The sequence below is a fragment of the Engraulis encrasicolus genome, chromosome 11 (assembly GCF_034702125.1).
Source record: "Engraulis encrasicolus isolate BLACKSEA-1 chromosome 11, IST_EnEncr_1.0, whole genome shotgun sequence".
In the NCBI taxonomy this organism is placed as follows: domain Eukaryota; kingdom Metazoa; phylum Chordata; class Actinopteri; order Clupeiformes; family Engraulidae; genus Engraulis; species Engraulis encrasicolus.
The window spans coordinates 52,019,153-52,031,162 of NC_085867.1; the positions used below are offsets into that span (position 1 = coordinate 52,019,153).

General features: G+C 43.2%; 1 protein-coding gene across 1 annotated transcript in view; it reads right to left on the bottom strand.

Annotated features, from left to right (window-relative positions):
• Positions 1 to 349: 349 nt before the first annotated feature.
• celf4 (CUGBP, Elav-like family member 4) overlaps positions 350 to 12,010 on the bottom strand; it is a 126,892-nt gene continuing 115,231 nt past the window's right edge. Inside the window, exons 9-13 of the mRNA XM_063210950.1 lie at positions 10,728 to 10,823; positions 9,060 to 9,122; positions 6,137 to 6,211; positions 3,662 to 3,805; positions 350 to 477 (exon numbers count right to left, since the gene is read on the bottom strand). Coding sequence (XP_063067020.1) covers positions 350 to 477; positions 3,662 to 3,805; positions 6,137 to 6,211; positions 9,060 to 9,122; positions 10,728 to 10,823 — 506 coding nt within the window. The remainder of the gene's footprint in view (positions 478 to 3,661; positions 3,806 to 6,136; positions 6,212 to 9,059; positions 9,123 to 10,727; positions 10,824 to 12,010) is intronic.

Sequence of the window (12,010 nt, forward strand, 5' to 3'; positions counted from 1 at the left end):
TGATATACACTTACTGAACTGCAATAATTTCCATATATGTAGCTGATTTAAATCCCCATCATATTAATTCACAATTATCTCAAACCATAAACCATCTGAATACAACTCTCATCGCCTTCCCATGATAACAAGCAATGGTTTGGAGTAAAGAGATCTCGAATGCTCTGTTCTGCACTGGCAGCCGAAAAGGAATGGATTTACTCTTATCCTACGGTACATCTCAGCGAACAGACTCCTCTCTTTAGCAGCAGATTTAGGTAATGGCGGTGGGGATTTACCTGTTGTTCCCTGTGCACAGCGTGGAGGCCCACCCCCAGGGTGGAGGGGTGGTAAAGGGGAGGGCGGGGGGTTAATATGGGCGATTGGCATCCTTTGGCCTCTTCAACTGAACCTTCAACCTCTTCATCCCAATCTGGAAGCCGTTCATGGACTGGATGGCAGCCTGGGCACTGCCCGGATTATCGAAGCTGACGAAGCCTGTGTGTGTGTTTGCGCGTGTGTAAGGAACCATGGAGAAATGGGAGAAAGAGAGAGGAAGGCAGAGGAGGGGAAGGGGAGGGTAGTGGGCGGAAAGAAAGATAAGGAGAGTGCGAGAGATGAATGGAGACAAAGAAGGCACAAGAGGTTAGCACAAGGTAGACAAACATGAGAGAGAAATAAAAGGTAGAATAAAGAGAATGTAAAGTAATAAAAAAGGTGTGGTAGGTTAGGGCAAGGAAACAGTGAGTGCAAAAAGTGAAAGTGGTGGTGGTGGCACAAGGAATGATGGACAGGGGAAAAGAAAGGGAGGAGAGGAGAAAAAAGGAGGGCAGCAAACACAAGTTACTTTGGGATTAACACGGAACACCACATCCATCACTGAACACATCTAGTGAAACAAGCAGCATTAGGCATCACACAGTCAACAACATAACAGGAGATACAGTGTATGCAACAGCAAAGGCAATACAATATCATAACAACATCACAACAATACTGAACATGCAGTACTACACCACCATTAACACAGCACACAGGATCCACTAACAGCACCGCAGAATACCATTGAACTATACACTACACATCTCTCAGGTAACACACACATAGTTTTTGGGATTTTTTTTTCGCTGACAAGCTTCAACAACGTTTGGTTTCTAGACTGTTGGGAATCTGTGTAGATGAAAAGCATCAGCCAAAAAGAAATAGCTTAGGGCTAAATGTCAGTGTGAATTTAAAAGCATTACTATTCCTGTAAATTAAAAAAAATGTGAATACAAATTGTGAATACAAAATAGAAAGAAATGCATCTTAAAAATGTGTTGTTTTCAACCACAGTATATAGGGTTAAATTGTTACAGTCAGAAAAACACAAAAAACACTCGAGGTAGTCATCTGTAAAAGTGATAAGCGAACAGGGGCTTTCATCAATGCTGTCTTGATCCTGTCATCTGATGCAAGAGGCATACAACCCAAGTTCAAGTGCTGTCCTACTTTAGCACAGCAACAGACAAGCACAGCGCTTCGGCAAAGCCCATTTCAGTGTTTTAAAGCCTAGCGCAATAACAAGTAATAAATGAATGGAAATTCTGTGTCTGCAACGGAATATGTAGATGTTTGTCATGGGACGTCTACAGTATTAAAATGTTTTCTCCTCTCAGACAAGAGATGTAAGTCTCTTCCAGACAATAATGCCTTGTAGATTGAAATCAAAACTACTTTCAGCCGTGCTGCAAATACTTAAGCAATGTCACAGCTCATGCCTATATCGGTATTCATATCTAAATATTTATACCTCTCAATGGAATATATTTCACAATCAATATTCATAGTTGGTGTTCAGAAGTGGTTCAAAGGTTATTGTCAAATGTTATTGTCAATTATAGTGAAGGGATCCCTTCTATTTCTATTTGCCTTTTGCCTGTCATGAGAAATACACCTGGTCAAGTAGTCAAAATGGGAACTATGAGGACATCCCATGTACGTAAATGTGTTTAGGTAACAAATATACGCTACATCTTTACAGTAGGAGTTGCCTATACCTTCTCTAGCATTGTGTAAAGCTGTGCCTGAAAGCAAATAATACATCCAAAAAGGCACTGAGAATAGAGTAGCCTAGTGAGGAGAGGACTGGAGCTTGTCCCCATGCTGACACGCTCTGCTCCTAGACGTCATTTCCTAATTCGCAGCGTGCTGCCGTCCCTGGGTTGGGACCCTGCGCAACACAGGCTTGTATTGAACCTGGGGAGGGCTGGGACACAATTCCCTCGCTCGCTGTGAAATTGCCTGGAATGAGACTTTTCTTTGGTGGCATCATATCTCATTTCATGGCCAATTAGTGTCTGTTAACGAAATCTGCGAGATGATTTCCTGCACCTGATCTCTGGTTAATGGCTTTGTGCCGCTGCGGATGGAACATCTAGGGGAGAAAAATACATGTTTGTTTTAAAAGGCCTGAAAAAGAAGTCAGTCGGTAAGCGATGAAGGAGGTGAAAAGGCTCAGTGCTGCCAGTGTAGTGTAAACTTTGCTTACATCACTAGGAGAGAGAGAAGAAAGACAACAAAAAAGAATTATGCGGAAAAAAATATCCTGAAACAACTGCGTTCCTGCCACTACAAATGTAGGCCTATTGTAATTCAGCATAATCGCTGTGAATATTTATGTGCAATTTGTTCATCCCCTGGGTCACTCGTACTTCAATGCGGCTGCTTGCTGGGTGCTTTTAAGGGGGTGGATGCCTCAAATATCAAGCAGTCAGGGCATTAGTGTCAACACTGCTGTTGTTGTGTAGCATTAAAGACGTAGTACATGGCTTTTATCACATTTTCATCTGCAAATTTGTTGCAAATATGTAAATTTATTCCAAGAGTGCACGTTGCGGCAAAATGGAATAGTGAATTACTGACATCTTGATCAGTGCAAAATGCTGGAGTTGCCCTGCTGTCCACCTGTAAGCAGCACCTCAGGGTTGCTGATCAGGCCTAATGCAGTGGAGACTGGAGACTAGACCCAAATATGTCACTCAGAGAACTACTGCCCGTCACTCCAAGCTTTGCTCATCCCTGTCGTCATGCTGAGTATCTCAGTCTCTCTCTCTCTCTCTCTCTCTCTTGTTCAGGTGGTCTTGTAGTAGTACCATTACTCCATACAAAAGGGTTTCTAGGATGAAAATGATACATTCTATTTCCTTGACTTGGGATTCAATCCCAGCCAATGTAGTTCTTTAAACGTTCCTTGCTGCAAGGGGTCAAAGGTTTCCAAACAGAAGCGCAGTACAAAGAGAGGCCTTATTTGGTTCTCAACCAGAACTGTGATAGTTTCTTTCTGTGTGTGTGTGTAGGGGGGAAGGAGCCAAGCAAAGAGCCTTCTCCTTTAAAGCGGCCTGTCAGGTCCTGAATTGACAGAATGAACGCCGGCGCTCGTCTGAGCTGGCTGGCTGGCTGACATGAGACAAGAAGAGACGAGGTGAGTCGAGTCGAGTCAAGTCAGAGAGGCTGTCTGGGCTGCTCTGCTCTGCGCTGGGAGTGAAGTGAGGAAGGAGGGGGAAATGGGGTCAGTGGATTCGTTAGTGAGAGAGAGCAGTGATGGATTAAGAGTCAGAGGGAAGGAAGCTGTTACAGTTTCTTTTGGAATTGTTTGTTTGCTTGTTTGGTTTATTAAGTGGCTTATAGCGTTTTTACCCACCAAAGCATTTACTTTGGTTTGTCGCGCGATCCACAAACACTTTGGAGGAGATGACATTACCGAAAGGCAGGAACATCTGCATAAGCTCGCCATCCCCAAACTCCTGAGGCAGGTGATAGATGAACAGGTTACAGCCTTCTGGCCCTGCCGAGAGAGGGAGGGAGGGGGAGAGAGACAAGGGAGGGAGGGAGAAACAGGGGAGGGAGAGAGAAACAGGGGAGAGAGGGTAAGAGAGACAGGGAAGGGAGGGGGATATGGGGCAGAGAAAAAGAGGGGACAAAAACAAGAACAAAGACAAACAGAGAGACAAAGAGAGATAAGGAAGAGAGAGCTTTTTAAGTTTGATGTCTTTTTACATAGCATGTGTGATAAATATGTTCACTCACATTATGCATTTGTTGGGAGAAAAAATATTGAAAATCCTAATCCAAATTAATGTCAATTCACAGGATGTACATGTACCTGAAGAAACAGGCCATACACCATGTTTGTACATAACTGACTAAACAAATCATAAACCATTAATCCTTCAGAACTGCAGTCAAATTTTTATTTTATGATAACTATGAACTATGTTTTTTTATGTGTTATAAGTGTTTGACAGTTCAGGGGGGGTGGGTAGTGATCCCTTGATGAAGTTGAGCTTGTGTCTGTGTGTGCCCACCCTGCAGAGCTAAAGCATTAGCTTCATTTTAGCGCTGCGGCCACTGGAGTGTGTCAATGGGGAGGCTACGCTACGCTAAGTGCTGACAACTACTGAAGCAGCCTCTGAGAGGAAGCCTCCGCCAAAGTGCCGCCTGACACGAGGTATTAAGACGACTGGGCAACACATTCAATTATGAACTCCCTCCCTTATAGTGCATTTAATATGAGCCTCTTAATAATACATTTAAGGGTTCCAGCCCGCCTCACAATATATTCTATGTGTTTAAGATGGTGGCAGAGGATCGAGACCAGAGTCTGACTGACTTTAATGACTGGACCTGAGAGGGAGAGAAACGAGAGCAAAGTTTTGAAAGCCTGCTGTTCCTACTGAGTTCGGTGATGAATTATTGTTTGGATTACGCTATCAGTCGAATGCGAGGGGGGGAAAAGAAATTAAATTGTGCATAAGTAAACACCATAATCATGCATACGTGTATGTAAGGGTAAATGAAATAATACTCGTTAAGAAATACTAGAGCCATTGTTCAACAAGATATTCATTCCTCTTATATATGTAGAGCTAGACAAATATTTGCAGGATATAACATTAATCCTAAGCATTCATCACACAAATGAGGAAAATAAATAAGTTACCTTCTGGAGGGCAAGAGGCTATAGTACATACAGAATGTAATACAAGTAAAAATCTAAGTGAATGTGTGTGCGTGTGTGTGTGCTGTGCTCTTGTGAGCATGTGTGGGACTTTGAGTCTGTGAGAAATATAAAGGGGAAGCTGAACAGAAAAAAAGGAGAAGAGTAAAAGAAGAAGAGCACACAAACCATGAGAGAACGACCATTCGCCTCCTCCACATGTCCCAAATATCCCTTTTAAAGTTGTAGAAGAATAAAGTTCTATTGGACCAAAAGCACACAAAGCAACACTACCTCACTCTCTTTGATAAATTCAAGCAAGGCAAGCCAAGTAGTCTATTTGAAATCTTGAAGTTTTGCTTTTAAGCACAGCGTAGGCAGCCACACTGCCACATTAACTCTTAATTATTGCCCGTGGCTGTATTTCGGCAGTATAGCTTCGGGGAATACAGACTCGAAATGTAAGTACGTAAACTTATACCATATACCGTTGTTATGAGCAAGGGCTGCAGCATCAAGATCCACTAAGGATGAGTAATAATGTACTCTCACAAGAAATATCATCGCAATAAAATCTTAAATTGATTGGAAAATTCATTAATTATTGACATTAGGCCTTAGGTCATTAAAAATAAGTTGATGAAACCGCAAGCCCCGAATCATAGCATTCCACATTTAATTTTGATGCCCTGAAACAGTGGCTATGACTGAAGCCAAGACTATGGTTCATTTACAAACACACACACACACACACACACACACACACACACACACACACACACACACACACACACACACACACACACACACACACACACACACACACACACACACACACACACACAGATATCAGGTAGAATTCTTGCCACAGACAAGGCATGTTCATTGGAAGGTGTGTATGTGGTGAGGTTATGTTTATGTGCACGTAAGTGTGGGAGTGTGTGTGTGTGTGTGTACATGAGTGCACTTGTGTGTATGATAACGTTTAAATCAAAAGGTGTGAATTGGTTGGTGATAGCCATTTGTAATGTGTGAGATTGTCTATACTGTGTGCTGCCTGTAATGTACTGTGTACTGTTCTGTACTGAAATTGTGTGTGTGTGCGTGTGCGTATGTGTGTGTGTATGTTTGTGTGTGTGTATGCGTGTGTGTGTGTATGTGTGTGTGTTGGGGCCTCACCTTCTCTCTGCTGCTGTGGGATTAGGGGAGGAGGCTGGGGAAATGCTTGGCTGATCTGACCGTATGCTGGGTAGGCTGCTGAAACACACACACACACACACACACACACACACACACACACACACACACACACACACACACACACACACACACACACACACACACACACACACACACACACACAGAGGTCAGATCAAACACGCGCGCACACACACACACACACACACACCGCAACTGCGAAATGTGCTGTAAGTTATGTACCAACATTAATGCTATACAATATACAGTATATGCACGACAATTGTACTATATAGACTAAATGTATACACACCATTTTACATACCTAACCTACCGAGAGTGTGTCCATATACACAGCATAATTTGCAGCATTAATTTAACACTATTCTGAGCATATGCATATGGTTTCATTTTATATAGTGCTTAATGCAACTTTCTTAAGTGCTAAAATTCAACTTTCTAAGTATAATAAACTTCACAGTGTTAATTCATTATTCAAAGGGTTGACATAGCCTCTTAGCGCAGATGGGGTCGCAGACGAGCCTATTCATATTTGCTGAAAATACTCAGCTACATCATAACAACATTGCTACGACAGTAGTACCGAGTGCCGTAGTCCCATAATGCACACCGTACCATACCGGTGTAACAGTCATTGAAAGGTTGATTACCACAGTACTACTCTACTATGACATATAATACACTACGACTCGCTCATTGCCATTCTGGTAACAAAAAATGTATAATGCCGTGTTTTAACGGGTTAAGTAACAGATTAAGACATGACCATTATAATTTTGGTGACAGTAAGGTTATGACATACAGTAGGCTCTGTGCTAAGGGGTTAAACACTGTATTGCATGGGATCATATGTGGTATCATAAATGCTGAGAATAGTGTTGAACCAATAGTGTTGAGTGTAGTCTACTTTTTTGAACTAGGTATACTGTATATTTGAACATTTTTGGAAGTGGGTATACTGTACATATATATGCTATTCTAAATAATGTATCAATCAATTTTAAGTGGGTATACTGAAGCCCCTAAAATTTAGAAGTGGGTATACTCCGTATATCTGCGTTCTACGTAGACTACACCACTGTAAAAATGCAGTGTGTTGGTCTGTGAGACGGGCCAAGAGTGTGTCCATATAGTGAGCAGCACAGCCCCATTACCTCCTCCACACAATAAGGGGACAGATTTACTGACTGATGTTCTGTTTGCAGAACCTTTTTACTCGGGGAAAACAAAATCAATGGCGTGGGCTGTAATTGCTCATGCTATTCATTTTGGATCAATAATACGTGGGCATCCTGCAGAATGCTTTCTTCAGGGGAAAAAAAATACAGATTTAATCACAATTGTCAGAATTTGCACATCAAAAGCTGTGCAGTGCTTGTCAGTGCTTTTTGGCTCATCGTGCGAATTGGATGGGAGGCGGCAATCACTATAGCAACTCTGACTCATGGTAACGTTCATGGTCAGAGTTATATATTTCTGCAGCGATGGCCACAAATTGTGGCAGTTTTATTATTCACAGTCTGCTACTTTGTAGGCTATGCTGATGGATCTGTCTGTCTGTTTCTCTCTCTTTCTCTCTCTCTCTCTCTCTCTCTCTCTCTCTCTCTCTCTCTCTCTCTCTCTCTCTCTCTCTCTCTCTCTCTCTCTCTCTCTCTCTCTCTCTCTCTCTCTCTCTGTCTGCATGATGTGCATGTGTGATCTATTTGTGTCTATCATTTATGCATGTGTTGGACATGCTGATGGATATGGTATGTGTTAGGGTGTGTGTGTGTGTATGTGTATTTGTTTGGTCCATCTGTATCTGTGTATGTTGTGTTGGGAGACACAGTGTACACATACTGACCTTGTGTGCACAGCCAGTTGTGCTGTGCTGTGCTGTGTTTTGTTGTGTTGTGCTGTGCTGTGCTGTGTTGTGTTGTGTTGTGTTGTGTTGTGTTGTGTTGTGTTGTGTTGTGTTGTGTTGTGTTGTGCTGTGTTGTGCTGTGCTGTGCTGTGCTGTGCTGTGTTGTGTTGTGTTGTGCTGTGCTGTGCTGTGCTGTGCTGTGCTGTGCTGTGCTGTGTTGTGTTGTGTTGTGTTGTGTTGTGTTGTGTTGTGCTGTTTTGTGCTGTGCAGTGTTGTGCTGCTGTACTGCTGTGTGATGTGTGTGTTAGTCTTCAGACTCCAGCACTGAGAGCTGCCGCTGATTACATGCATTGTCAGACTACAGCATGTCAACAGCACCGCTTGCTACCACAATCTTTACACAATTCTCTCTCAATCTCTTGTTTGCTCTCTCTGTCCCTCTCTCTCTCTCTCTCTCTCTCTCTCTCTCTCTCTCTCTCTCTCTCTCTCTCTCTCTCTCTCTGTCTGTGTCCCTCTCCCTGTCTTCTCTGTCTCTCTTTTATGGTTTGCACTGTTACTGTACAGCATTTCTATCTACTGTATATTTTCTTTATCTCACTGCCAATATTTTTGTCTCTGTCTGTTGTTTTTGCTCTGTTTTTTTTCTGTTTTCTGTATGCATGTCTTAATGCCTCACAAACTTCGTTGTCTTGCGATTGTGGTGTTTTAAAATGTCTGTCTGCTATTCCATCCTGCCACTGCCCTTTTGGTTCCTCTCTTCCTTGTCCCCCCCCCCCCTCCACCCCCTGTCCATCTCACCCCTTCTCCGTTCTTTTCTAATACTAAATCATTCATTATTATCTGTCTCATAAAACCTCACACCACACACCACACACGCACGCACGCACGCACGCACGCACGCACGCACGCACGCACGCACACACACACACACACACACACACACACACACACACACACACACACACACACACACACACACACACACACACACACACACACACACACACACACACACACACACACACACAGCAGGGAACAGACCTGCATACTGCTGAACTCCTGCATAAGCCTGCTGAAGGGGATCAGCTGCAGTCGGACTCTGAGCTGGAGAGAGAGAGAGAGAGAGAGAGAGAGAGAGAGAGAGAGGGAGGGAGGGGGGCAAACAGAGAGACGAAGAGACAGGAGGGCAGGTGTGAAAAAAGTTAGAGATAAAGAATGAGAGAGAAGGTGTGACAGGAATGCATAGAATAAAGGAGGAGAAAGTGAGCCAGAGAAAGGTGGAAGAGAAGAATAGAGAGGGGAAAGGGAAAAAGTGAGAACACAAGGTATGTTTGCATTGACATCATGCATAAACCACAGCCTGGTATCTGACTAGTTCTATTTCTCTCTCTCTCTCTCTCTCTCTCTCTCTCTCTCTCTCTCTCTCTCTCTCTCTCTTCTTCCCCACACACCTCCATCTTCCTCACTCCAGCTTCCCACAAACAATTAAGACCTCTGGCATAGCTCAGGTGCTCTTGCCAAAAAGTTGCCGTTCTGCTGCTGCAAACTTTCAGAGGGTTGAGAGTGAGTGAAATGCAGAACAATGTAACACTCTGGCCCCTCTCATGGCCCATCAATCACACACTGCCTGGCCTGCACGCATGCACACATGCACGCACACAAACTGAAAGACAAACACATATATAAACGCACACTTGCACACACACACACACACATTATGTTTTACAGACATAGCAGGCCTAAGTCTTTAAGTCGTTAAGACTTAAGTTTTAGTCTCAAACTTATATAAGAGGCTTGCATTACACACGCATGCATATGCGTGCGCAAGCGCACACACGCAGGCATGCACACACACACACACACACACACACACACACACACACACACACACACACACACACACACACACACACACACACACACACACACACACACACACACACACACACACACACACACACACACACACACACACACTGAGTTGCAAACACCATACTGAGACATCAAGAGCTGTACCAGACTTGTAATTTCAGGGGCTTGTAATGTGATTCATTTTCCATTGGAGCTCATTCATTATATATTTTTGATTTTAAAAAATGTTGGTGCATGTGTTGGGAAGTAAAGAGTATTTGTACATTTTTGTACATTATGTTCTGTGGCAGTGGCACTCGACTCAAAAAAGGATGATAAAGTCACTTAAGCATCTGCTCCATTCCCCAAAGGAGATCCGGAACCTGTGCCAACGAAAATGCCCTGCAGGACCGTCATCAGTGTGTGAGTCTCTTAACTCCCCAAACATCATAACCAATTTCCCATTTAAATACTGCATAAAGAGAACATCAAGAGTATCCTTAATATATGGAGATGACTTAATCCACTTTAACTGAAACACTGTTGGAACAGAACATGTTCATTTTGGCTCTGGTTCATCTATCAAGCAAGGCTGAGTAGCATGCACTTGTAATACACACTGAGCCACACACACAAACACACACATACCTATCCACACATGAACATAAGCACACATTTAGGCATGCACAGACTTGGCAGCGATATTTTGTTTTGAAGTTAGTTACAGTATGCATCTACACACCCACGCAAGCACGCACGCACACACGAACACACGCGCACACACATGCACGCACACACTGGGTGGGGTGAAAGTGGAGTGGATATTGTGTGTGTGTGTGTGTGTTGGGGCAGTGATACCTTCAGAGAGGGGGGACAGGAAACAGCTGCCCTGAACCCCAAAACAGCTGCGGGGGGCCTTCTCCGAATCCTCTCTGAACACCACCTCCTGCAGGACTGGAAGACAATCACAACAGCACACTCAGAAGACAATCAGAAGAACACTCTACAAAGACCATTACAGGAACACACTTAAAGGTCACCAATTTCTTTCTTTCTTTCTTTCTTTCTTTCTTTCTTTCTTTCTTTCTTTCTTTCTTTCTTTCTTTCTTTCTTTCTTTCTTTCTTTCTTTCTTTCCTTCTTTATTTCTTTCTTTCTTTCCCTTCTTCTTTTCAGTTGATTCTACCACAGAGGGAACAACAGGAGTGTGAGTGTTTCTTTCTCTTTCTTTCAATGTCTTCTTCCCCTTCTACATGTACAGCACAAGTACAGCACTGGCACAGTACTAGTGTGCAGGCAGGCATTGCCGCAAGGCTGCCCCAAAAAAGAAACAGGGCGCTCATGCTTCTTGCCCTTAACACACACACACACACACGCACACACAGGCAACTTCAACTTCAAAGGACCTGGCTACATATGAGGTTTCTGTGTCAAATCCGAGGAGATAAAGATTGCTCACACCTTCCTACACACGCGCACACACGCACACACACCTGCACCAAACACAATATGTGATGTTGCTTTGTTCTATAACCTTGACAATTGTGCTCTGTGCGGTAATTTTGTGGATATTATAATTAATTAGATCAGTCTCTGTGTGTTGTATGTTTAACTAAAATGGTGTGCGGAGTGTGTGTCATGGCACGGAATGGTGTTGACGAATGAGATGAGTTGAGGCAGATTTTGTTTCCTTCAGTCACATTGCACAGACGCAGGGTTTCACACATCGGAATTGAAATTCTCAAAACCACTCACTCAAACTGCGGTTCATCATTTGCGCGCATCATAAAGGCAATTTCTCATCATTGCCAACAAATAGCAAATGCTCTGGAGCAACGCACGGCAAATGACAAAGTACAATTCTCTGCTGGCTGTTTTGTATTGCCTGGTGGCAATGTCTTGTTGATGAAAATGTATTGTAGGATTTCTTTGTCCCCTCTCTATTAAATCTAAAAGACATTCTTGTCGATTGAATCAGCCACTGCATGCAAAACTGTTCAACCCGTTGGTCTAAACCAATCACGGACACGTGGAACACATATGAATGCAAATCTATACAAAGCATCTGGGAAGATATCTTCCTTTTCTGTACTGCAATGACGCTGGCTGCATGTATGAATGTCAATACTGTATTGATGTAGTG